Here is a 27,856-nt window from a genome sequence, read left to right on the forward strand (position 1 = left end):
GTTACTTAGACACTGTTATATTAAGAGTTTAAAATATCAAAAGTCATATTTTGCTGCACTTCTTAAAGACTACCTTAATGGGAAGAAGCTGTAATTTTGAAGGGGGGAGTGAGTAAAATGAATGAGCACGTTATATCGCTTTCTTTAAAGAGTGGAGCAAAACTTGCTTCTTCCAATCCTGTCCAAGAGGTCTCATTGCAAATAAGACATTTTAGATTAGAGCTGAAATGACCCAGAGCAATTAAATGAAATCTAAATATTTGATAGGGGAGAGAACTTTTGAGAGGCAGGGCAGCAAGATCTAATCAATTTAAAATAAGTTAAAGATCGTTCCACACCTTGCACCAGCCCAAGCCCCCCAGACAATTATTACAACTTTTGTAATTTAAAAAAAATTGTCTCGCTTGTTGCTGCGAGAATAACTCACAACCACAGTAAGAGAAACTGACTATCTATACAGAGGAAAGGGAAACTGACCTTTGCAAAGTGCTGGCCAACACAGAGTAGACAAATTAAGGCTATGTCTACACTAGAGCTGGAAGGTGTAATTTCCAGCTCAAGCAGACATACCTGTGCTAGCTCTGATCAAGCTAGCATGCTAAAAATAGAAGTACAGCTGGAGCAGCATGAGGGACTAGCCACCCAAGGACATAACTAGGATCTTGGATGGGGTTGTACTTGGGGCAGGGCTAGCCCATCCCGCTGCTCATGCTGCCACAAATATACTGCTATTTTTAGCATGCCAGCTTGATTAGAGCTAGGGCAAGTTTGTCTATTCAACCTGGAAATGACACTTTCTAACAAACATCCTAAGAGAGATAAACATCTCCTTCCAACTAACCCATCAGTTATGGGAATCCCAGTCATTCCCCTGGCTCTGCCAGTCTGTGCATCACCCAACTAGGGTGACCAGATGTCCCGATTTTATAGGGACAGTCCTGATTTTTGGGTCTTTTTCTTATATAGACTGCTATTAACCCCATCCCCCGTCCCGATTTTTCACACTTGCTGTCTGATCACTCTACACCCAACACAATGGGGCCGTGACTGGGACTTCTAGGCAGTACAGTAATACAAATAAAAAAACGAATAGGCAAGATGTTCCCAGTGAGACGTATGACATTGACAGCGATGGTGCCCCACTGCAACGTTTACCTGCCGTACCAGCCCAGCTGGCTGCTGTGACTCCTCCGGCACCCTCTGCATCCTGCTGGTACATGCCCTGCCACGGATCAGATGCTCAGGCTGAGGCAGCTGCTGCTGAGGCCCAGGCATGCGGGCCCCACAGGGCATGCGAAACGGGGCAGCGCCCTGGAAAGGGGGCCTCCAGGGATCCATGGCGAGGCTGCCGGAGAGAAAACACATGTGGCATAGAAGCACGTACGAGCGAGCGTGTGTGTGGGGGGGGTCACCAACAGGGACCTGGGTGCAGCCCTCTGCCTGGCATCCAGCGGGGGCAGCTCAGGGACGACCCTCCCCAGGGCCGGGCTCTAGTGTTGCACTCCACGTACAGTGCCCATTGCTGTAACGCCAGTGCACCCCCACCCCGGGGATCCAACCTTCCGCCCCCCCCCAGGGGGACGGGATCCAACCGCCGCCCCCAGGAGAGAGGAGGAGGAGGAGGAGGGGATCCAACTGCCCCCTCCAGGGGGACGGGATCCAACCGCCCCCAGGAGAGAGGAGGAGGGGATCCAACTGCCCCTCCAGGGGGACGGGATCCAACCGGCCCCGCCCCGCCCCCAGGAGAGAGGAGGAGGTGGAGGGGATCCAACCTGCCCCCCGGGGGACGGGACCCAGCCCGTCCCAGGCTTCCTCTCTCGAGGAGGGGGGGTCCTCGGCCCTTTCCGGCCCCCTCCTGTCCCCCGTGGTCCTGCCCCCCACGCTAGGAGCTGCCCTCACCGGGCCGGACACGACGCTCTACACGAGTCTCCCCTTTTTCGCGCTCACAGCCAAGCCTCCGCGCCTCGCCCTGACGCGCGGCTCCACGGCTATCCTCCATTGGGCCACGCCACCGTCTTTCACTCAGCTCCACCCTCCCATTGGAGACTATCCCCACAGGGGCCCGCCCATGTCAGAGTCCTTGCCTGGGAGCTACCAAACTGGAGGGGAAAGTAGAGGGAGAGGCAGAACAAAGGTAATAGCCTCCCATCCAGTGAATGGTGTAGCGGGCAGCCCAGGTGATATAGCAGTATCGCCCCCACATAGTGAATGGTGAAGCCCATGTGCTCTTTGTTCCCACATGGTGTTCTGTCTTTGTCCTGGCAGAGAGTTGCCTCTAATTGTTAAAGTTCAATTAAAAACAACCAAATTTAGAATGTAGTGCAAGTAGCTATTCTCTTTTCCTGCTGATAGAGTGGGGCAAAGGAGAAACAAGAGGAAAAAATAACACAAACATGGAAATAAAAAAATTGGCTTTTCCATTCTTGATTTTTAAATTAAACAAAAAAATTAAAATCTACACATTTTTCATTTAAAAAGGCCCCTTTTCATTGAAAAAAACTGAATGAAAAATTGCAACTATCCCAAGATTTCAGCATGCTATAAAACATTAATCAATTAAACCTCACAACCCTTTTGCGTGCTAGGCATTATTACCAAATGAGGAAACTGAGGCAGAGTGAAGCAACTTGCCCAGGGTAATCTATTTACTTAGCTAGTAAACTATTTGGGTCAGGGACCGTGTTTTTGTTCAGTGTTTGTACCGCACCTAACACAGTGGTTCTCAGACTTTTGTACTGGTGACTGCTTTCACACAGCAAGCCTCTGAGTGCAGCCCCCCCTTATAAATTAAAACACTTTTTTATATTTAGCACTGTTATAAATGCTGGAGGTGAAGTGAGGTTTGGGGTGGAGGCTGACAGCTCATGTCATAAGCAACAGAGGGTCCTGTGGCACCTTTAAGACTAACAGAAGTATTGGGAGCATAAGCTTTCGTGGGTAAGAACCTCACTTCTTCAGATGCAAGTGAAGAAGTGAGGTTCTTACCCACGAAAGCTTATGCTCCCAATACTTCTGTTAGTCTTAAAGGTGCCACAGGACCCTCTGTTGCTTTTTACAGATTCAGACTAACACAGCTACCCCTCTGATACTTGAGCTCATGTCATGACCCCCAGTTTGAGAACCCGTAAAACAATGGAGTCCAGGTTTATGGCAGTTGGCAGGGGCTCCTAGGCTAGGTGATACTGCAGAGTCAGAAGGGAAACCAGCAGTCCTCAGAGTTTAGTCACAACAGCTTATTAGAGGGAGAGGGAAGGGCTACAGGCATTTCTTAGCCAGGTAAAACTCATTCTCTCTGCCCTTGTTCCCATCTGGAGTGCTTTGCCCAGAGAGGAGGATACTGCAGTGAGCAAGTGAGTGAGTGAGTCTCTGCCCGACTCTCAGAGTATAATGCTCCTTTTCCCCAGGATGCACGGGGTGGGGTGGGGAGAGTAATGGGGTTCCATGGTGTGGAGTCTCTCCTCAGGGAGGGGGTGATGCATTTGCTGTGGAGTTTAAAGGGCCATAATCCATTTAATGTGGATGTAAGATCTTAACTGCATTTCTGCTAAGAGCTTTTCATATAGGCCCGAAGTCCACAGCTTGGCCTGGGCCATGGGGGCTGACTAACAGAGAACAATACATAGCTAAAAAAAAGCTGGAGTAAACAAATAACCTTGTGTGTTTCAAGTCAGTGAGCGGAGTCAGCATAACTCCGAATGTAATTGGGCATCCTTATCGTGAGTTATAGTCACATGAAGTGCCGAGAAAGGCCTCAGGGTTACTCCCTAATGCATGGAGGAGATAGTGGTACAATAGCCCTCAGATCCCAGACAGAGTTCGGAAAGACGCTTAATATGATTGACATGAGTTATGACACCTCCCCTCTCAGATTTATGCCAATCCTAGCCCACAGAAATGCAAGGGTAAACTTATAAACTATTGTGTAATAATTACTGTTTTTTTGCTTTAAATCTCCAGGAATGTACCTGTTGGTCAACTGGGGGAGAGCTGCTACCTCATTCCCCTGGATCCCAAAATTAGGATTTAACCTATACACTTTAATAAACATAGTTTAAAAGTAATTATCTGTATATCAGCAATATATTAATTTAAGCCTTGGGCAAAGGCATTATGTAATCTTTTAAACAATTGACTTATTGTGCTTATCTTGTCTTGCTGCTAAAACCTATCCAGGGGCTTAAAAAACCACATCCCCGTTGCTTCTCTCCACCCAATAAACACCCTATATAATCTATTGTAATTAATTGTTCTGCAGTGTCTCTAAGCCTGATAATCAAGGTAACACTCCCCCAGTGCTGTGCGTAATAAACTCCTGTGCTTAACTCTACACGGTGTGAAATTATGTTAAATAATAATAATAATAAAATAATATATGGATATATACCTATCTCCTAGAACTGGAAGAGACCCTGAAAGGTCATTAAGTCCAGCCCCCTGCCTTCACTAGCAGGACCAAGTACTGATTTTGCCCCAGATTCCTAAGTGGCCCCCTCAAGGATTGAGCTCATAATCTTGAGTTTAGCAGGCCAATGCTCAAACCACTGAGCTATCCCTCCCACCCCTTGGGATGTTCCTTCAGGTTGATCCCTTTCTGTTGCCGCTGGGTCCCTGGGGAACTGCATTCAGCACCATGGACAGCAACCCACAGGGTTGCTTGGCTCCAGAGCCTGAACCCTGTTTTTGCTGGGCCTTCTGACTGGGAAACCCGGCCCACAGCTTCCTTTCTCCCTCTTTTTGTGTGCCTCACTCTGTCTCTGAAATTCGCCCCTTTACTTCTCCCTTGCTTCTCAGGACCTGAGCCGACTCCTGCTGGAGATAATTAGCAACAGCCCCATTGCATTATTCAGTGGAATTAGGAGGATCAAGTCCCATAATCCCTGTGCTCTAGGCAGGGACGGCTCTGGCTTTTTTGCCGCCCCAGGCAAAAAAGCCTCCGGCTGCTCCCTGCCCCCGCATGGCAGGGGAGGGCAGGGGGGGCCCGGGGGGAGGGCGGCGAGCCCCGGCCAGGGCTCCGCTCTCCCCGGCGGCTGGGGGGAGGACGCCGGGGGGGAGGGCAGCCGGAGCCCTGGGAGGAGGGCGGAGTGCCTGGCAGGGGCTCCGCTCTCCCCGGCGGCCAGAGCGCCGGGGGGAGGGCGGCAAGCCCCGGCCGAGGCTCCGCTCTCCCTGGCGGCCGGGGGAGGGCACCGGGGGGGAGGGCGGCCGGAGCTCTGGGAGGAGGGCGGAGTGCCCGGCCGGGGCTCTGCTCTCCCCAGCGGCGAACCCCAGCCGGGGCCCCGCTCTCCCCGGCGGCCAGAGCGCCAGGGGGAGGGCGGCGAACCCGGCCATGGCCCCGCTCTCCCCGGCGGCCGGAGCCAGAGCACCACACCACGCCACCCCCCTCCAGGTGCCGCCCCAAGCACAAGCTTGGTGGGCTGGTGCCTGGAGCTGGCTCTAGGCCTAGGCCAAATTCAGACTTGGCTCACACCGTCTTACACCAGGTCTGAATTTGACTCTCCATGGTGAGTCTCTTCCCAGGCAAGGGAGTTCCAGATTTGTTTTCCTCTCTATTTTTCACTATGGCTTGCATTACCTTTTCCTGAACATCAGCCAGATCCTGTGGGACTCTTCAAATCCTATTGATGATGACAGGATTTGAAGTCACTCAGCACCTGATCGTACTGGACACTCTATTAGCATAAAGTATTTACCTCCATCTGTAAGTACTTTTGGTGACTTTTGTATGTCTTCTTGCCCTTAGAAATTTATGTATAAATATTTGCTTTTAGTGTGCCAGTATAATTTATTTGTGGGGGTCAAAGAGAGATTTCATCTGTTCCATGCTATCAAACTGTATCTTTCATATTGTTTTAGTAGAATTAAAGAAGGATTGAACTATTAATATAATTTAAATGGACACAAGTTAAAAATGATTTTTTTTTTAAATAAATGACCTTTCCTATGCCAAGAATAATGTCTTAGAATATTAAAACTAACATTTTTTTTCAATCTAATTTCCTTCTCACCACTGCACAGTTTGTCCACTTTTTGCATTTTTCTCATCTGGACAATGAAAATAGGCTGGCCAGTTTCACTTCTATTCCTAATCAGTTTCACTTTCAGGTTTTCATGCACCATTCCAATATCCCAGTATCTGGACTGTCAATGCTCTGATGGGGAATGTTGCAGTCAAACCAAAGAGGAACTGTTTATGGTGTGATTTATTCTGCTCAGTGTTTGCTTGCTAATCTGATTATCCTTCCTGCTCCCCTAATTAATGGTCCAAAACACCCATTGACCAAAGTCGTGCAGAATTGGGCCTAAAATATTTGTGGGATAGTCCAGGTGGTAATATTTGAGTGCCCATGATTTGAGAGTATCTGATTTCACGGGTATGCTTTTTAACTAATGTATTTTGATGTGCCATGATAATAGGCACTGTAAACATCAGTACAATTGTTACTAATATTAGATTTTGATAAACCTTTACAAAAACCCCAAGCCTTCCTGAGAGTATCAATGGAATGTCTTTGCATAAAATATTCAGATCCTTAAACATATGCTTTTTCATCTATGCTACTGGCATTTTTAAAGAATGTACCATTTTATTATGGCTACATCTGTTTTACATATCTAGAGATCTTGAGGATATGGAGTGTGAATTGGGCAGCCTCATTTGAGATTTGTCATCATTAATGAGAATGCCACTTGCAGGTACACGGGCTGCAGCATTCTCACACTGACTGCTGTCTTTGTCTTTCCTCTTTGTGGCAGGCTTAGCTCCCAACTTCGGAGCCAGCAGCACATAGAGATATTGTTTGGGGAGATCTCCAAAGATCTCCTAACCTGGACTCTGATGCCGAACGAGGTGCTGGGTCTTGCCCTCTGCCTGATGGTCTTTGGGGCTGCTACCTACTACAAAATCAAGTGGGTCTCAGATGCCCTGGACTCCACTCAGAAACAGAGGATGAACCCTAAAAAAAAAAAGATATGGAGCTTCAGGGATCATGCAGGTAAGTGTGAAGGTGAGGAAAGGAGGGGCACCTGTTAGAGAGACAGAGAGTCGCCCACAGAAGGATGGCTGAGGACTTCCTGGAATATAGTTCCATTTTCACAAGGCCGTAAGCCTCCATCTCCCATTCTGAATAAAGGTTCTTGTGGGCTCCTTACTGAAGGACATTTGTACAATGACTAAACACAATAGAATAACATAGGATTTGTCATACTGAATCAAATCAATGGTCCATCTGGTCCAGCGCCCTGTTTCCAACTGGGACCATGAGCAGAGCCAGGAATACAAATCAGATCTCCTGAATCCCAGTCCAGTACTCTAAACCACTAGACCACGCTACCTCACATGTAGAAGCATATTAAAAAATTAATACACTGCAAAAGTTAATTTCTGAAAAGAGATTAATGTAATATTAATTTTCATATTTGATTCAAAATCCACTTTTTAAAAAATTCTGAATTGGAATGCTGCAGAAACCAGAAGACCTTGCCAATTTTAGGCCAATCTTATCATAGAAACAGTGGTCTCATATATTGTGCTCAAGACGTGCAGGGCCTGCAGATCTCAAGCAATCTACAAGCTTGTCAGCAGTGAAGGAACCAAACAAAGTCCCATTCTTGTGTGCATTGGAAGCTCAAGGAGGGCAACTTTAAGGTCTGCCCAAAAATGTGTGATGCAAGAGAAAAATGAAACTTGCACTATTACAGGATAGTTACTTCCAACGACCAACGACCACACCAAAAAGGTAAAAACAGATAATAATTAAATTAAAATTAATTATACCAAAATTCTTCACAAGTTTATGAGATTCCTTTTTATTTAGCCAAAGACAGAACTAAGACCATACCTGAATTTATACATGTTATTAATTTAATGTCATAACTATTAATAAATATATTAATAAACAAGGAGTTATAGATAGCAAAGTAAGTTGATATGACAATCAAAGTTAAATCTATGAATTTAACATGGAATATTCCAATATTTATCAAGTAGGTATAATCAAATCTAGTTAATTCATTTCACACATAAAATGGCGATATTAGCAAGATCTTAGTACAGAACAGAATTAACTAACAGTATAAATCTTTTAATAGAGGTCATTGTTCAACACTTAACTGGCAGAAATAGAAGTCAAAAGTTTTCCAGTTATTACATTTCAAATAGTTCAATAAGGTTTAAGGGATCCCCTACAGCTGCAGAAATGCTAACTTCTGAAAGTCTCTGGAGATATCTTTATTCTGCTGGGTCACCTTCATCCCAGATTTTGGAATTAGTAATGACAGTAAGAACTGAGGTAGCCAGGTAGATCCTGGATCCCTGATGAGCTTAAAATTCAAACCTCAGTGCTTTCAAACACCTATCCTAAATTAACTTTCACACCAATAAAATTGCACCAAACAGGCAACCTCAACTTTGCACTCTAAGTACATCTAATAATGTACATATACAAAAACATCTACAATTTTCAACAATTCACTGTAAACCATTACCTGAAAAACAGTCATCATCACAAAATACCGCACCTCTACAAAAATACTAACACTTCACAGAAAAATGCCTACCTAAAACATCCACATCATCATCCTTGAGCGTCCACTTAATTCAATAAGCATAAAAACCTATTAAAATACCACTATTACCATATACATCAATATACACAACTACCAAAAAATACTCTAGCTCTTCTGACACAATAGGTGCAAAGTTAAAATTGAATGTGTGGTACAGTTTGGTTGGTGTGACTGTTGAAGTAGAGTAGGTGTTTGAAAGTTGTGAAGTGGGGAGAGTAACTGCCAGTTTCCAGAACAACTTTTAGTTTTGTTTACTTTTTAGCAATGTGTGTGTGATACAGAGCTTTAAAAATATTAAGTTAGACGGTATCTGGAGTAAACTGTAATCTTTTCGACATTAACTTTTTTGAAGAGTTTTTTTGGGGGGCGGCTTGAGGTGAGTGGAGAATACAAACACATGCCTTCCCTTCAGTTACATCTTTGCACTTCCAGTAGGAAATTATGATTTATTTTTAATAATAGTAGTGCTTGTTTGTTTAAGGTCTCTGTATTACAGAGTCACAATTTTTCCTTTATGTCTACTGACAAACCTGTTAGTAAAAACAAAAGTACATAAAGCATTAGTTGCCCACAATTAAGTCAAAGGAACATGTTTTCTAAGATATGTGTAACTCTTTTACATAAAATCAGGTAGTCAACTTGGTAAAATACTTTTAAAATACTTGGTTACATAGCTACATGAAATCAACATTTAGATGCAAATAACCAGTTATATTGACAATTTCTAATTGGCGATAGGTAGAAACTTAGTATAATTTCACATGGGATCATTGCTATGGTACTATTTTGGTATAAAAATGAGCTGAGAGAAAGGTCAATAGTGTGCCTACTGAAAAAGGTTTTCCAACACTCTTCAGGGTGGCTACCCTACATCTCAGTTTTCTTCCATCTTTTTCAAATCGTTTTTTTAGCTTTGAACAACTTGTTGTAGCTTACAGAGACTTTAAGGAAATAAAACTGACTTCTTGCTAAACAGAAGTCCAAATCACCAAGCAATGACATGAAAATGACTTGTCAAAGAATCATAAAGATTAAAGTTAATTAATTAAATTAAAAATACATCCCACTTTTCTACTAGAATGTGAAAGTGTGATGCACAAAGCATGCTTTATGGACTCATTAGTAAAAGACAATTAGAGAGGACATACATGATTATAAAATAAGATGATATATCAGTTCTCATGTGGCACAGCTAATTACAGAACTGAAAGATCGTAGCAGGAAACTGTTATCCAGTCTTCAGGCTGTGCTGTGGTGCCACAAGTAATTGAGCTTCAGAGTTTGTTATATATTGTCTATTAACATTAATCAGCATTTGAAAGGTGACAGATGCTAGTCACTTTGTTCAATTTATCTTTCCAATGCACTCATATACCATGGTGCTGGACGTGGTATAAACCCTGAAGAAAACACAAAAATATTACTTTAATGCCATGTTAATTACGTTACACAAGAAATATTTAATATTGCTTAAGGAAATTAAGTAATGCATTAAAATAGATGAATTTATATTCATTATGTGAATTTATAGTATGATTTACCTTTGAAATAGATCACACAACTGTACTTTGCTCTCAGAATTTGTTTCCTTTCTTCTTCTTCACAGGCTATTAGCGTCTCTTTTCTCGTTTTTCGGTTTTGTCCCATTCTCCTTTAAAGGATGTAAAGAGTGTGCAAGACAGTTACAGCAGACTTGCAATGCTATTTGATATTCTAGATAAACACAACAGAAATATTTTGCATGTTTAAAAACAGAACAAAATAAATTTAAAAAAGAAGTGGACAAAAGGATAAAGAACAGATTCAGTCACTGAAAAAGAAGACTGATGTTCAAATTACAGGTATCCATTTCAAGCTCTAGAATGCACAAACCAAGTAGACATACCTATAGAACTACAAATGAAAAACAAACTACATTTCCTGAAAACAATGCCTCAAAACTAAAAGGGGAATAATTAAAAGCGATTATCAATGTATTTTAAGAAAAGTAACTCTACCTGATTCACTAAATTAGCATCATACACGGACAGAAAAAAGGCACAGGAATGTTACCTAATCAACCCTATTTCAAAGCCAAAGTATTCAAATTTCCCATTGACATTTATTACACTAAGCAATTAAAAAATCTTCATACAAAATCAGGAGGAATTTGAAGATCAAGAGAAGCATGAAATTAACAAACATAGATACCAGAACTAATAGAAACAGGAAAACAGTACAATCTCACTTACTAGAAAACTGCCAGAGAACCCTCCCTTTCTGAACTTACCAGCAAAAGCAGCAGGATGTCGGGTATCGAAGAGCACAGTAAGCGGAGCAGAAAGCAGGAGACTTGGCTGCACAATTCCAGGCAAGATGGAAGCGCAGTGCAAAGGGCCAGGACTCTGGACACTGTCTCATGGGGGCACCATAAATAGTGTCTGATGAGACCTGTACCCTGTTTACAGGGTGCTCATTCAGATCAGTGGGCTGCACTTGACCTAGTGCCAAGAGAATAGAGGGCAAAGACCAGATCCCTGATTACAGGGCGGTCACTCGCCTCAGGCTGTGAAGAAAGCACAATGCCAAGAGACCCAAAGGGCCTTGGAGACCAAACCCTAGTTACAGGGAGTTCAAGCTGCCCATGTTACTGAAATGGTTCCAATTCCGAAGAATTCAAAAGAGAGATGCCACCTGTGCCCTGATTACAGAGTGGTCGCTGGAATTAGCAAAATAGCAGAGACCGTAACCTGAATTACAGGAAGGTCGAGCTCCTCAAAGTACCAAAGGACTCAATATGTCCCATTCTATAGATATTTGTGACCTGCTCCCTAATTACAGGGCGGTCACACTGAGTAGTCGGCCAGTGTACGGCGTAATGCCAAACGAGCAAGCGGGCAAAGACCTGGACCCTAGTTACAGGGCGGTCACATTGCTCAAGTTACCAAAGAGCTCAATTCCCTTGAAAGCGAGGGGAGGGGGTGACTTGCACCCTGATTACAGGGCAGTCACTCTCACTAGCCAGCTAATGGAGCATAATGTTGAAAGGACAAAACAGCACAGACCTGGATCCTGATTACAGGGCGGTCACGCTGCTCAAGGTATTAAAAGGCTCGAGATCCCCATACAGTGTAATTACATGACCTGAGGCTTGATACAGGGAGGTTACAGTGCCCAGAGTCCCTTTCCTTCTCCTCCATCTTCAGTGACTTGTCCTCGTTACTCTTCTTTGCTTGACGTTTCTGACACTTCCTTCTTGTCCACTTGTGCTCGGAGCTGCCTGAAGCAGAGAGAGGGAGCAAACAGGTGTGTAAATCAGAAGCCCTTACGAAAACTCGGTATCCCTGACACAAACTGAGCGTAAACTAGTGATACAGTGTTCTTTTCCAGGTCGGAGACAGCCTGGATATTTAGCTCCAAGACAGTTCTATGCGGTGCTCAGACAATTCCATAAGGGCTTTCCCCTTCTCCCAAGCCCCACCGGGTGACAAAAATACCAAACGTATCCTACTTCAGAGGCACAATCTCCAGATTTCCCCTTGACAACTATTACACCAGGCGGGCTCCATACTAAATCAAGAGGAATTAGATGAGTAAGGGCAGTATGGAATTAATGGACAAGTATTCCAAAATCAATGTCACAAGGCATACTGCCTGGATTGACTTAGTCCAAAACTTAGTCCACGGGACCCTCCCTTTCTGAGTTTACCAGCAACAGCAGCAGGATGTCGGGTCTCCAAAAGCACAGTAAGCGGAGCAGAAAGCAGGAGACTTGGCTGCACAATTCCAGGCAAGTTGGAAGCGCAGTGTGAAGGGCCAGGACTCTGGACACAGTCTCATGGGGGCACCATAAATAGTGTCTGATGAGACCTGTACCCTGTTTACAGGGTGCTCATTCAGATCAGTGGGCTGCACTTGACCTAGTGCGAAGAGACCAGAGGGCCAAGAACAGATTGCCTGATTACAGGGCGGTCACTCGCCTCAGGCTGTGAAGAAAGCACAATGCCAAGAGACCAAAGGGCCTCGGAGACCAAACCCTAGTTACAGGGAGTTCAAACTGCCCATGTTACTGAAATGGTTCCAATTCCAAAGATTTCAAAAGAGAGATGCCACCTGTACCCTGATTACAGGGTGGTCGCTGGGATTAGCCAAATAGCAGGGACCGTAACCTGAATTACAGGAAGGTCGAGCTCCTCAAAGTACCAAAGGACTCAATATGTCCTATTCTATAGTTACTTGTGACATGCACCCTAATTACAGGGCTGTCATGCTGACTAGTGAGCCAAGCATGGCCTAATGCCAAAAAAGCAAGTGGCAAAGACCGGGACCCTAGTTACAGGGCGGTCACACTGCTCAGGGGTCCACAGAGCTCAATATCCCCCAGAAGGCAGAAGGACACAAACAATCCCTTAATTACAGGGTCAGGACTCAAACCAAATGGCTGAAGTAGCATGGTGGCAAAAGAACAAAAGGCAGAACCTGAACCCTCTATACAGGGTGGCCACACTGCCCAAGTACTAAGGGATGCTGTACTTCCTGTGAGTCACAGGCACCTGAGCTAAATCCACCTCCTTAAAGGACAATCATTGTCATCAGCCCAGTAAAAGGAACTCAACTTAAATGGAGAGACCAGATCCCTGTTTACAGGGAGGTCACACTGTCCAAGGCACTAAAAGATGACATCTGAGCCCTTACTTTTCCCTTTTGTGGGGAGGAGGAAGATAAATACATTAAAACACTTTGAGCTCTTTTTCCAATTCTGAGAAGAGTAAAGAAAAAGCGCTGCAGCGATTTAACTTAAAAAAATAAAAATAAATAACTAAAAATTAAAAAGCTTGCACACCCACTTGTATCACGTGCTCTCGCAAACGCATCCGTACAAAACAAAGGGGGACTTCCCAGAACAGAAAGAGAGCTCATCGCAACGGGTCACTCGACCCTCTGTTAAACTCGAACAATCTTCCTCCCCTCAAAAAAACAAGGGGAAAAGAGACAAGACCTGCACCCTGATTACAGGGCAGGGTCCAAGTGACTAGCCCAACAATCCAAAGGAGCCAAAAGGGAAAGGACCTGAACCCTTCTTACAGGGCGGTCCCTCGGGCTAGCCGATTAATGGAAAATATATCACAAGTAAGAGAAAAGGAGGAGACCTGAACCCTACTTACAGGGTGGTCACTCAGCCCAATGCATTAAGGGGAATCTAGTCCTCTCTAAATAAGAGGCACATGACCTGCACCCTAATTACAGGGCAGTCAAACTGACCAAGCTGAGAACAAGACACAATCCCAGATGAGCAAAGGACAGAGACCTGAACCCTAGTTACAGGGAGGTCACACGGCTCAAGTAAGAAAGCATCAGTAGCTCCCATAAGTGAGGGGAAGGTGACTCTCAACCCTGATTACAAGGTGGTCACTCTGACTAGCTGAATTAAAGAGGATAATCACAGAAGACAACTTTAGACCTGAACCCTGATTACAGGGCGGTCACGCTCCTAAGGACCCTAAAATAACCCTCATCCCTGATAAATGAGAGAGATTCGACCTGCACCCTAATTACGGGGTGGTCACTCTGATTAGAACGATAAAGGTGCATAAAGCCAGAGAGCAAAAGGGCAGAGACCCGACCCCGTATTACAGGGCGGTCACGCTCCACAAGGTATCAAAGGGCTAAGTACTTCCCAGACTACAGAAACTTGTGACATGCAGCCGAATTACAGGTGGTCACTTTGACTAGACTATCAGAAGGACGTGATGCCAAAACAGCAAGAGGGCAGAGACCTGACTCCGAATTACAGGGAGGTGAGTCACACGGCTCAGGGTTCCAAAGAGCTCAGTATCCCCCAGAAGCAAAAGAAATATGACTTGTACCCTGATTACAGGGTTGTCATCCTGACTAGAGGGCCACAACAAGGCGTAATGCTAAACGAGCAAGCGGGCAAAGACCTGGACCCTAGTTACAGGGCGGTCACATTGCTCAAGTTACCAAAGAGCTCAATTCCCTCGAAAGCGAGGGGAGGGGGTGACTTGAACCCTGATTACAGGGCAGTCACTCTCACTAGCCAGCTAATGGAGCATAATGTTGAAAGGACAAAACAGCACAGACCTGGACCCTGATTACAGGGCGGTCACGCTGCTCAAGGTATTAAAAGGCTCGAGATCCCCATACAGTGTAATTACATGACCTGAGGCTTGATACAGGGAGGTTACAGTGCCCAGAGTCCCTTTCCTTCTCCTCCATCTTCAGTGACTTGTCCTCTTTCCTCCTCTTTGCTTGACATTCCTCACACTTCCTTCTTGTCCCCTTGTGCTTGGAGCTGCCTGAAGCAGAGAGAGAGGGAGCAAACAGGCGTGTATAAGTCAAAAGCCTTTACGACAACTCCGCATCCCCGACACAAACTGAGTGTAAACTACTGATACAGTGTTGTTTTCCGGTCGGAGACAGACTGGATATTCAGCTCCAAGATAGTTCTATGTGGTCCTCGGACAGTTCCATAAGGACTTTCCCCTTCTCCCAAGCCCCACCGGGGGACAAAAATACCAAACATATCCTACTTCAGAGGCACAATCTCCAGATTTCCCCTTGACAACTATTACACCAGGTGGGCTCCATACTAAATCAAGAGGAATTGAATGATTAAAGGCAGTATGGAATTAATGGACAAGTATTCCAAAGTCAATGTCACAAGGTATACTACCCAGACTGACTTAGTCCAAAACTGCCACAGGACCCTCCAGTTCTGAGCTTACCAGCAACAGCAGCAGGATGTCGGGTCTCCAAGAGCACAGTAAGCGGAGCAGAAAGCAGGAGACTTGGCTGCACAATTCCAGGCAAGTTGGAAGCGCAGTGTGAAGGGCCAGGACTCTGGACACAGTCTCATGGGGGCACCATAAATAGTGTCTGATGAGACCTGTACCCTGTTTACAGGGTGCTCATTCAGATCAGTGGGCTGCACTTGACCTAGTGCCAAGAGACCAGAGGGCCAAGAACAGATTGCCTGATTACAGGGTGGTCACTCGCCTCAGGCTGTGAGGAAAGCACAATGCCAAGAGAACCAAAGGGCCTCGGAGACCAAACCCTAGTTACAGGGAGGTCAAACTGCCCATGTTACATGTTCCAATTCCAAAGAATTCAAAACGCAGATGCAACCTGTACCCTGATTACAGGGTGGTCGCTGGGATTAGCCAAATAGCAGAAACCGTAACCTGAATTACAGGAAGGTCGAGCTCCTCAAAGTACCAAAGGACTCAATATGTCCTATTCTATAGTTACTTGTGACATGCACCCTAATTACAGGGCTGTCATGCTGACTAGTGGGCCAAGCATGGCCTAATGCCAAAAAAGCAAATGGCAAAGACCTGGACCGTAGTTACAGGGCGGTCACATTGCTCAGGGGTCCACAGAGCTCAATATCCCCCAGAAGGCAGAAGGACACAAACAATCCCTTAATTACAGGGTCAGGACTCAAACCAAATGGCTGAAGTAGCATGGTGGCAAAAGAACAAAAGGCAGAGACCTGAACCCTCTATACAGGGTGGCCACAATGCCCAAGTACTAAGGGATGCTGTACTTCCTGTGAGTCACAGGCACCTGAGCTAAATTCACCTCCTTAAAGGACAATCATTGTCATCAGCCCAGTAAAAGGAACTCAACTTAAATGGAGAGACCAGATCCCTGTTTACAGGGAGGTCACACTGTCCAAGGCACTAAAAGATGACATCTGAGCCCTTACTTTTCCCTTTTGTGGGGAGGAGGAAGATAAATACATTAAAACACTTTGAGCTCTTTTTCCAATTCTGAGAAGAGTAAAGAAAAAGCGCTGCAGCGATTTAACTTAAAAAAATAAAAATAAATAACTAAAAATTAAAAAGCTTGCACACCCACTTGTATCACGTGCTCTCGCAAACGCATCCGTACAAAACAAAGGGGGACTTCCCAGAACAGAAAGAGAGCTCATCGCAACGGGTCACTCGACCCTCTGTTAAACTCGAACAATCTTCCTCCCCTCAAAAAAACAAGGGGAAAAGAGACAAGACCTGCACCCTGATTACAGGGCGGGGTCCAAGTGACTAGCCCAACAATCCAAAGGAGCCAAAAGGGAAAGGACCTGAACCCTTCTTACAGGGCGGTCCCTCGGGCTAGCCAATTAATGGAAAATATATCACAAGTAAGAGAAAAGGAGGAGACCTGAACCCTACTTACAGGGTGGTCACTCAGCCCAACGCATTAAGGGGAATCTAGTCCTCTCTAAATAAGAGGCACATGACCTGCACCCTAATTACAGGGCAGTCAAACTGACCAAGCTGAGAACAAGACACAATCCCAGATGAGCAAAGGACAGAGACCTGAACCCTAGTTACAGGGAGGTCACACGGCTCAAGTAACAAAGCATCAGTAGCTCCCATAAGTGAGGGGAAGGTGACTCTCAACCCTGATTACAAGGTGGTCACTCTGACTAGCTGAATTAAAGAGGATAATCACAGAAGACAACTTTAGACCTGAACCCTGATTACAGGGCGGTCACGCTCCTAAGGACCCTAAAATAACCCTCATCCCTGATAAATGAGAGAGATTCGACCTGCACCCTAATTACGGGGTGGTCACTCTGATTAGAACGATAAAGGTGCATAAAGCCAGAGAGCAAAAGGGCAGAGACCCGACCCCGTATTACAGGGCGGTCACGCTCCACAAGGTATCAAAGGGCTAAGTACTTCCCAGACTACAGAAACTTGTGACATGCAGCCGAATTACAGGTGGTCACTTTGACGAGACTGTCAGAAGGACGTGATGCCAAAACAGCAAGAGGGCAGAGACCTGACTCCGAATTACAGGGAGGTGAGTCACACGGCTCAGGGTTCCAAAGAGCTCAGTATCCCCCAGAAGCAAAAGAAATATGACTTGTACCCTGATTACAGGGTTGTCATCCTGACTAGAGGGCCACAACAAGGCGTAATGCTAAACGAGCAAGCGGGCAAAGACCTGGACCCTAGTTACAGGGCGGTCACATTGCTCAAGTTACCAAAGAGCTCAATTCCCTCGAAAGCGAGGGGAGGGGGTGACTTGAACCCTGATTACAGGGCAGTCACTCTCACTAGCCAGCTAATGGAGCATAATGTTGAAAGGACAAAACAGCACAGACCTGGACCCTGATTACAGGGCGGTCACGCTGCTCAAGGTATTAAAAGGCTCGAGATCCCCATACAGTGTAATTACATGACCTGAGGCTTGATACAGGGAGGTTACAGTGCCCAGAGTCCCTTTCCTTCTCCTCCATCTTCAGTGACTTGTCCTCTTTCCTCCTCTTTGCTTGACATTCCTCACACTTCCTTCTTGTCCCCTTGTGCTTGGAGCTGCCTGAAGCAGAGAGAGGGAGCAAACAGGCGTGTGTAAGTCAAAAGCCTTTACGACAACTCCGCATCCCCGACACAAACTGAGTGTAAACTACTGATACAGTGTTGTTTTCCGGTCGGAGACAGACTGGATATTCAGCTCCAAGATAGTTCTATGTGGTCCTCAGACAGTTCCATAAGGACTTTCCCCTTCTCCCAAGCCCCACCGGGGGACAAAAATACCAAACATATCCTACTTCAGAGGCACAATCTCCAGATTTCCCCTTGACAACTATTACACCAGGTGGCCTCCATACTAAATCAAGAGGAATTGAATGATTAAAGGCAGTATGGAATTAATGGACAAGTATTCCAAAGTCAATGTCACAAGGTATACTACCCAGACTGACTTAGTCCAAAACTGCCACAGGACCCTCCAGTTCTGAGCTTACCAGCAACAGCAGCAGGATGTCGGGTCTCCAAGAGCACAGTAAGCGGAGCAGAAAGCAGGAGACTTGGCTGCACAATTCCAGGCAAGTTGGAAGCGCAGTGTGAAGGGCCAGGACTCTGGACACAGTCTCATGGGGGCACCATAAATAGTGTCTGATGAGACCTGTACCCTGTTTACAGGGTGCTCATTCAGATCAGTGGGCTGCACTTGACCTAGTGCCAAGAGACCAGAGGGCCAAGACCAGATTTCCTGATTACAGAGTGGTCACTCGCCTCAGGCTGTGAGGAAAGCACAATGCCAAGAGACCCAAAGGGCCTCGGAGACCAAACCCTAGTTACAGGGAGGTCAAACTGCCCATGTTACATGTTCCAATTCCAAAGAATTCAAAAGGGAGATGCCACCTGTACCCTGATTACAGGGTGGTCGCTGGGATTAGCCAAATAGCAGAAACCGTAACCTGAATTACAGGAAGGTCGAGCTCCTCAAAGTACCAAAGGACTCAATATGTCCTATTCTATAGTTACTTGTGACATGCACCCTAATTACAGGGCTGTCATGCTGACTAGTGAGCCAAGCATGGCCTGATGCCAAAAAAGCAAGTGGCAAAGACCTGGACCCTAGTTACAGGGCGGTCACACTGCTCAGGGGTCCACAGAGCTCAATATCCCCCAGAAGGCAGAAGGACACAAACAATCCCTTAATTAGAGGGTCAGGACTCAAACCAAATGGCTGAAGTAGCATGGTGGCAAAAGAACAAAAGGCAGAGACCTGAACCCTCTATACAGGTGGCCACACTGCCCAAGTACTAAGGGATGCTGTACTTCCTGTGAGTCACAGGCACCTGAGCTAAATCCACCTCCTTAAAGGACAATCATTGTCATCAGCCCAGTAAAAGGAACTCAACTTAAATGGAGAGACCAGATCCCTGTTTACAGGGAGGTCACACTGTCCAAGGCACTAAAAGATGACATCTGAGCCCTTACTTTTCCCTTTTGTGGGGAGGAGGAAGATAAATACATTAAAACACTTTGAGCTCTTTTTCCAATTCTGAGAAGAGTAAAGAAAAAGCGCTGCAGCGATTTAACTTAAAAAAATAAAAATAAATAACTAAAAATTAAAAAGCTTGCACACCCACTTGTATCACGTGCTCTCGCAAACGCATCCGTATAAAACAAAGGGGGACTTCCCAGAACAGAAAGAGAGCTCATCGCAACGGGTCACTCGACCCTCTGTTAAACTCGAACAATCTTCCTCCCCTCAAAAAAACAAGGGGAAAAGAGACAAGACCTGCACCCTGATTACAGGGCGGGGTCCAAGTGACTAGCCCAACAATCCAAAGGAGCCAAAAGGGAAAGGACCTGAACCCTTCTTACAGGGCGGTCCCTTGGGCTAGCCAATTAATGGAAAATATATCACAAGTAAGAGAAAAGGAGGAGACCTGAACCCTACTTACAGGGTGGTCACTCAGCCCAACGCATTAAGGGGAATCTAGTCCTCTCTAAATAAGAGGCACATGACCTGCACCCTAATTACAGGGCAGTCAAACTGACCAAGCTGAGAACAAGACACAATCCCAGATGAGCAAAGGACAGAGACCTGAACCCTAGTTACAGGGAGGTCACACGGCTCAAGTAACAAAGCATCAGTAGCTCCCATAAGTGAGGGGAAGGTGACTCTCACCCTGATTACAAGATGGTCACTCTGACTAGCTGAATTAAAGAGGATAATCACAGAAGACAACTTTAGACCTGAACCCTGATTACAGGGCGGTCACGCTCCTAAGGACCCTAAAATAACCCTCATCCCTGATAAATGAGAGAGATTCGACCTGCACCCTAATTACGGGGTGGTCACTCTGATTAGAACGATAAAGGTGCATAAAGCCAGAGAGCAAAAGGGCAGAGACCCGACCCCGTATTACAGGGCGGTCACGCTCCACAAGGTATCAAAGGGCTAAGTACTTCCCAGACTACAGAAACTTGTGACATGCAGCCGAATTACAGGTGGTCACTTTGACGAGACTGTCAGAAGGACGTGATGCCAAAACAGCAAGAGGGCAGAGACCTGACTCCGAATTACAGGGAGGTGAGTCACACGGCTCAGGGTTCCAAAGAGCTCAGTATCCCCCAGAAGCAAAAGAAATATGACTTGTACCCTGATTACAGGGTTGTCATCCTGACTAGAGGGCCACAACAAGGCGTAATGCTAAACGAGCAAGCGGGCAAAGACCTGGACCCTAGTTACAGGGCGGTCACATTGCTCAAGTTACCAAAGAGCTCAATTCCCTCGAAAGCGAGGGGAGGGGGTGACTTGAACCCTGATTACAGGGCAGTCACTCTCACTAGCCAGCTAATGGAGCATAATGTTGAAAGGACAAAACAGCACAGACCTGGACCCTGATTACAGGGCGGTCACGCTGCTCAAGGTATTAAAAGGCTCGAGATCCCCATACAGTGTAATTACATGACCTGAGGCTTGATACAGGGAGGTTACAGTGCCCAGAGTCCCTTTCCTTCTCCTCCATCTTCAGTGACTTGTCCTCTTTCCTCCTCTTTGCTTCACATTCCTCACACTTCCTTCTTGTCCCCTTGTGCTTGGAGCTGCCTGAAGCAGAGAGAGGGAGCAAACAGGCGTGTATAAGTCAAAAGCCTTTACGACAACTCCGCATCCCCGACACAAACTGAGTGTAAACTACTGATACAGTGTTGTTTTCCGGTCGGAGACAGACTGGATATTCAGCTCCAAGATAGTTCTATGTGGTCCTCAGACAGTTCCATAAGGACTTTCCCCTTCTCCCAAGCCCCACCGGGGGACAAAAATACCAAACATATCCTACTTCAGAGGCACAATCTCCAGATTTCCCCTTGACAACTATTACACCAGGTGTCCTCCATACTAAATCAAGAGGAATTGAATGATTAAAGGCAGTATGGAATTAATGGACAAGTATTCCAAAGTCAATGTCACAAGGTATACTACCCAGACTGACTTAGTCCAAAACTGCCACAGGACCCTCCAGTTCTGAGCTTACCAGCAACAGCAGCAGGATGTCGGGTCTCCAAGAGCACAGTAAGCGGAGCAGAAAGCAGGAGACTTGGCTGCACAATTCCAGGCAAGTTGGAAGCGCAGTGTGAAGGGCCAGGACTCTGGACACAGTCTCATGGGGGCACCATAAATAGTGTCTGATGAGACCTGTACCCTGTTTACAGGGTGCTCATTCAGATCAGTGGGCTGCACTTGACCTAGTGCGAAGAGACCAGAGGGCCAAGACCAGATTCCCTTATTACAGGGCGGTCACTCGCCTCAGGCTGTGAAGAAAGCACAATGCCAAGAGACCAAAGGGCCTCGGAGACCAAACCCTAGTTACAGGGAGTTCAAACTGCCCATGTTACTGAAATGGTTCCAATTCCAAAGATTTCAAAAGAGAGATGCCACCTGTGCCCTGATTACAGAGTGGTCGCTGGAATTAGCAAAATAGCAGAGACCGTAACCTGAATTACAGGAAGGTCGAGCTCCTCAAAGTACCAAAGGACTCAATATGTCCCATTCTATAGATATTTGTGACCTGCTCCCTAATTACAGGGCGGTCACACTGAGTAGTCGGCCAGTGTACGGCGTAATGCCAAACGAGCAAGCGGGCAAAGACCTGGACCCTAGTTACAGGGCGGTCACATTGCTCAAGTTACCAAAGAGCTCAATTCCCTCGAAAGCGAGGGGAGGGGGTGACTTGCACCCTGATTACAGGGCAGTCACTCTCACTAGCCAGCTAATGGAGCATAATGTTGAAAGGACAAAACAGCACAGACCTGGACCCTGATTACAAGGTGGTCACGCTGCTCAAGGTATTAAAAGGCTCGAGATCCCCGTACAGTGTAATTACATGACCTGAGGCCTGATACAGGGAGGTTACTGTGCCCAGAGTCCCTTTCCTTCTCCTCCATCTTCAGTGACTTGTCCTCGTTATTCTTCTTTGCTTGACGTTTCTGACACTTCCTTCTTATCCACTTGTGCTCGGAGCTGCCTGAAGCAGAGAGAGGGAGCAAACAGGTGTGTGTAAATCAGAAGCCCTTATGAAAACTCCGCATCCCTGACACAAACTGAGCGTAAACTAGTGATACAGTGTTGTTTTCCAGGTCGGAGACAGCCTGGATATTTAGCTCCAAGACAGTTCTATGCGGTGCTCAGACAATTCCATAAGGGCTTTCCCCTTCTCCCAAACCCCACCGGGTGACAAAAATACCAAATGTATCCTACTTCAGAGGCACATTCTTCAGATTTCCCCTTGACAACTATTACACCAGGCGGGCTCCATACTAAATCAAGAGGAATTAGATGAGTAAGGGCAGTATGGAATTAATGGACAAGTATTCCAAAATCAATGTCACAAGGCATACTGCCTGGATTGACTTAGTCCAAAACTTAGTCCACAGGACCCTCCCTTTCTGAGTTTACCAGCAACAGCAGCAGGATGTCGGATCTCCCAGAGCACAGTAAGCGGAGCAGAAAGCAGGAGACTTGGCTGCACAATTCCAGGCAAGTTGGAAGCACAGTGCAAAGGGCCAGGACTCTGGACACTGTCTCATGGGGACACCATAAATAGTGTCTGATGAGACCTGTACCCTGTTTACAGGGTGCTCATTCAGATCAGTGGGCTGCGCTTGACCTAGTGCCAAGAGAATAGAGGGCAAAGACCAGATCCCTGATTACAGGGCGGTCACTCGCCTCGGGCTGTGAGGAAAGCACAATGCCAAGAGACCCAAAGGGCCTCGGAGACCAAACCCTAGTTACAGGGAGGTCAAACTGCCCATGTTACATGTTCCAATTCCAAAGAATTCAAAAGGGAGATGCAACCTGTACCCTGATTACAGGGTGGTCGCTGGGATTAGCCAAATAGCAGAGACCGTAACCTGAATTACAGGAAGGTCGAGCTCCTCAAAGTACCAAAGGACTCAATATGTCCTATTCTATAGTTACTTGTGACATGCACCCTAATTACAGGGCTGTCATGCTGACTAGTGGGCCAAGCATGGCCTAATGCCAAAAAAGCAAATGGCAAAGACCTGGACCCTAGTTACAGGGCGGTCACACTGCTCAGGGGTCCACAGAGCTCAATATCCCCCAGAAGGCAGAAGGACACAAACAATCCCTTAATTAGAGGGTCAGGACTCAAACCAAATGGCTGAAGTAGCATGGTGGCAAAAGAACAAAAGGCAGAGACCTGAACCCTCTATACAGGGTGGCCACACTGCCCAAGTACTAAGGGATGCTGTACTTCCTGTGAGTCACAGGTACCTGAGCTAAATTCACCTCCTTAAAGGACAATCATTGTCATCAGCCCAGTAAAAGGAACTCAACTTAAATGGAGAGACCAGATCCCTGTTTACAGGGAGGTCACACTGTCCAAGGCACTAAAAGATGACATCTGAGCCCTTACTTTTCCCTTTTGTGGGGAGGAGGAAGATAAATACATTAAAACACTTTGAGCTCTTTTTCCAATTCTGAGAAGAGTAAAGAAAAAGCGCTGCAGCGATTTAACTTAAAAAAATAAAAATAAATAACTAAAAATTAAAAAGCTTGCACACCCACTTGTATCACGTGCTCTCGCAAACGCATCCGTACAAAACAAAGGGGGACTTCCCAGAACAGAAAGAGAGCTCATTGCAACGGGTCACTCGACCCTCTGTTAAACTCAAACAATCTTCCTCCCCTCAAAAAAACAAGGGGAAAAGAGACAAGACCTGCACCCTGATTACAGGGCGGGTCCAAGTGACTAGCCCAACAATCCAAAGGAACCAAAGGGGAAAGGACCCTCTTACAGGGCGGTCCCTCGGGCTAGCCGATTAATGGAAAATATATCACAAGTAAGAGAAAAGGAGGAGACCTGAACCCTACTTACAGGGTGGTCACTCAGCCCAATGCATTAAGGGGAATCTAGTCCTCTCTAAATAAGAGGCACATGACCTGCACCCTAATTACAGGGCAGTCAAACTGACCAGGCTGAGAACAAGACACAATCCCAGATGAGCAAAGGACAGAGACCTTACCCTAGTTACAGGGAGGTCACACGGCTCAAGTAAGAAAGCATCAGTAGCTCCCATAAGTGAGGGGAAGGTGACTCTGACCCTGATTACAAGGTGATCACTCTGACTAGCTGAATTAAAGAGGATAATCACAGAAGACAACTTTAGACCTGAACCCTGATTACAGGGCGGTCACGCTCCTAAGGACCCTAAAATAACCCTCATCCCTGATAAATGAGAGGGATTCGACCTGCACCCGAATTACGGGGTGGTCACTCTGATTAGAACGATAAAGGTGCATAAAGCCAGAGAGCAAAAGGGCAGAGACCCGACCCCGAATTACAGGGCGGTCACGCTCCACAAGGTATCAAAGGGCTAAGTACTTCCCATACTACAGAAACTTGTGACATGCACCCAAATTAGAGGTGGTCACTTTGACTAGACTGTCAGAAGGATATGATGCGAAAACAGCAAGAGTGCAGAGACCTGACTCCGAATTACAGGGAGGTGAATCACACTGCTCAGGGTTCCAAAGAGCTCAGTATCCCCAGAAGCAACAGGAATATGACTTGTACCCTGATTACAGGGTTGCCATCCTGACTAGAGGGCCACAACAAGGCATAATGCCAAACGAGCAAGTGGGCAAAGAGCCCGACTCTAGTTACAGGGCGGTCACATTGCTCAAGTTACCAAAGAGCTCAATTCCCTCAAAATCGAGGGGAGGGGGTGACTTGAACCCTGACTACAAAGTATTCATTCTCACTAGTCAGCTAACGGAGCAAAATGTCAAAAGGACAAAACAGCACAGACCTGGACCCTGATTACAGGGTAGTCATGCTGCTCAAGATATTAAAAGGCTCGAGATCCCCATACAGTGTAATTACATGACCTGAGGCCTGATACAGGAAGGTTACTGTGCCCAGAGTCCCTTTCCTTTTCCTCCATCTTCTTGTCCTCTTTGCTCCTCTTTGCTTGACAGTTCTCAGACACTTTTTTCATCTTGTGTTTGGAATTTCTGGAAATAGAATGATATAGTAGAAGACAGACATTAGAACAAGTCCCAAGTTCTCCCCTCAAAAGTCAGTTATGTAATTATGATTTCTATGAAAAACCCTTTATTGCACCATTAATTAGAAAAGGCTGTATTGGTTTAATTATTCTGAGTGTATTATAGGAACAGCTACATTTTATTTTTCCTAACATCAATTCAGAGTCTCTTCACTCCAAATAAGTCATGCAAAAACATGAGCATTTCCACAGTGTTTAGATTTCTCTCCTCCTGTGTTACCTGAGCCTTTCCCGCCCTGGCCCTGAGCCCCTCCTCCAACATCACTTCAGCCTTTCCCGCCTAGGCTCTGAGCCTCCTCCTGTGCTATCTTAGCCTTTTCTGCCCAGACCCCTCCTTCAGTGTCACCTCAGCCTTTCACACACAGACCCTGAGCTCCTACTCTGTCATCACCTCAGCTTTTCCACACAGGCTCTGAGACCCTTCTCTGGTATCACCTCAGCCTTTCCCACCCAGTCCCTGAGCCCCTCCCCCGGCATCACCTCAGCCTTTCCCACCCAGTCCCTGAGCCCCTCCCCCGGCATCACCTCAGCCTTCCCACCCAGTCCCTGAGCCCCTCCCCCGGCATCACCTCAGCCTTTCCCGCCCAGACCCTGAGCCCTCCTCCAGTGACACCACAGCCTTTCCCGCCCAGGCTCTGAGCCCCTCCTCCAACATCACCTCAGCCTTTCCTGCCCAGACCCTGAGCCCCTTTAGCATCACCTCAGCCTTTCCCGACCAGATGCTGAGCCCTCCTCCAGCATCACCTCAGCCTTTCCCACCCAGACCCTGAGCCCCTCCTCCAGCATCACCTCAGCCTTTCCCGCCCAGACCCTGAGCCCCTCCCCCGGCATCACCTCAGCCTTTCCCACTCAGACCCTTAGCCCCTCCTCCAGCACCGTCTCAGCCTTTCTTGTCCAGTCCCTGAGTTCCTCCTCCAGCATCACCTCAGCCTTTTCCACCCAGACCCTGAGCCCCCGCCCTGGCTCTGAGCCCCTCCTCCAGCATCACCTCAGCCTTTCCCACCCAGCAGGGCCGGCTCCAGCATTTCTGCTGCCCTAAGCAAAAAAAAAAAAAAAAAAAAAAGCTGCGATTGCGACCGGCGGCAATTGGGAGAAAAAAAAAAGCTGCAATCGGCTGCGGCAGTTCAGCGGCAGGTCCTTCGCTCCTAGAGGGAGTGACAACCCTGCCACCCCCGAATTGCCGCAGGTGCCGCCCCTCTCCCTTGGCTGCCCCAAGCACCTGCTTCTTAAGCTGGTGCCTGGAGCCGGCCCTGCTGCCCAGACCCTGAGCCCCTCCTCTGGTGTCACCTCAGCCTTTCCTGCCCAGGCTCTGAGCCCCTCCTCCAGTGTTACCTCAGCCTTTCCCGCCCAGTCCCTGAGCCCCTCCTCCGGGATCACCTCAGCCTTTCCCGCCCAGTCCCTGAGCCCCGCCTCCAGCATCACCTCAGCCTTTCCTGCCTAGTCCCTGAGCCCCTCCCCTGGCGTCACCTCAGCCTTTCCCGCCCAGTCCCTGAGTCCCCTCCCGTGTCATCTCAGCCTTTCCCACCCAGACCCTGAGCCTCTCCTCTGGGGTCACCTCAGCCTTTCCCGCCCAGTCCCTGAGCTCCTCCTCCAGAATCACCTCAGCCTTTGCCGCCCAGGCTTTGAGCCCCCTCCAGTGTCGTCTCAGCCTTTCCCGCCCAGACCCTGAGCCCCTCCTCCAGTGTCATCACAGTCTTTCCCGCTCAGTCCCTGAGCCCCTCCTCCAGCATCACCTCAGCCTTTCGCGCCCAGACCCTGAGCCTCTGCTCTGGGGTCACCTCGGCCTTTCCCGCCCAGTCCCTGAGCCCCTCCTCCAGAATCACCTCAGCCTTTGCCGGCCAGGCTCTGAGCCCCTCCTCCAGCATCACCTCAGCCTTTCACGCCCAGACCTGAACCTGTGCTCTGGGGTCACCTCGGCCTTTCCCGCCGAGACGCTGAGCCCTCCTCCAGCATCACCTCAGCCTTTCTTGTCCAGTCCCTGAGCCCCTCCTCCAGCATCACCTCAGCCTTTCCCGCCCAGACCCTGAGCCCCTCCTCCAGCATCACCTCAGCCTTTCCCGCCCAGACCCTGAGCCCCTCCTCTGGCGTCACCTCAGCCTTTCCCGCCCAGACCCTGAGCCCCTCCTCCAGCATCACCTCAGCCTTTCGCGCCCAGACCCTGAGCCTCTGCTCTGGGGTCACCTCGGCCTTTCCCGCCCAGTCCCTGACCCTCTCCTCCAGAATCACCTCAGCCTTTGCCAGCCAGGCTCTGACAACCCTCCAGTGTCATCTCAGCCTTTCCCGCCCAGACCCTGAGCCCCTCCTCCAGCATCACCTCAGCCTTTCGCGCCCAGACCCTGAGCCTCTGCTCTGGGGTCACCTCGGCCTTTCCCACCCAGACCCTGAGCCCCTCCTCTAGCGTCACCTCAGCCTTTCCCACCCAGACCCTTAGCCCCTCCTCCAGCATCACC

The 27,856-nt window shown here is 47.4% G+C and overlaps 1 protein-coding gene and 1 long non-coding RNA gene across 2 annotated transcripts in view; both read right to left on the bottom strand.

Annotated features, from left to right (window-relative positions):
- Positions 1–2,018, bottom strand: part of PIWIL2 (piwi like RNA-mediated gene silencing 2) — a 34,328-nt gene extending 32,310 nt beyond the window's left edge. Inside the window, exons 1-2 of the mRNA XM_005285119.4 lie at positions 1,900–2,018; positions 1,156–1,345 (exon numbers count right to left, since the gene is read on the bottom strand). Of these exons, the coding sequence (XP_005285176.4) occupies positions 1,156–1,338 (183 nt within the window). The 5' untranslated portion in view covers positions 1,339–1,345; positions 1,900–2,018. The remainder of the gene's footprint in view (positions 1–1,155; positions 1,346–1,899) is intronic.
- Positions 2,019–7,874: 5,856 nt separating this feature from the next.
- On the bottom strand, positions 7,875–25,487 carry LOC112059559 (uncharacterized). The gene is made up of 8 exons (XR_010598620.1): positions 22,771–25,487; positions 21,350–22,339; positions 18,320–20,922; positions 15,288–17,892; positions 12,251–14,858; positions 10,832–11,821; positions 10,104–10,213; positions 7,875–9,962 (listed from the first exon to the last, which is right to left on the bottom strand). It is a non-coding gene; the product is annotated as an uncharacterized LOC112059559 (long non-coding RNA).
- Between the last annotated feature and the right edge of the window lie 2,369 nt (positions 25,488–27,856).

This window comes from Chrysemys picta, chromosome 2, assembly GCF_011386835.1.
Source record: "Chrysemys picta bellii isolate R12L10 chromosome 2, ASM1138683v2, whole genome shotgun sequence".
Taxonomy (NCBI): domain Eukaryota; kingdom Metazoa; phylum Chordata; order Testudines; family Emydidae; genus Chrysemys; species Chrysemys picta.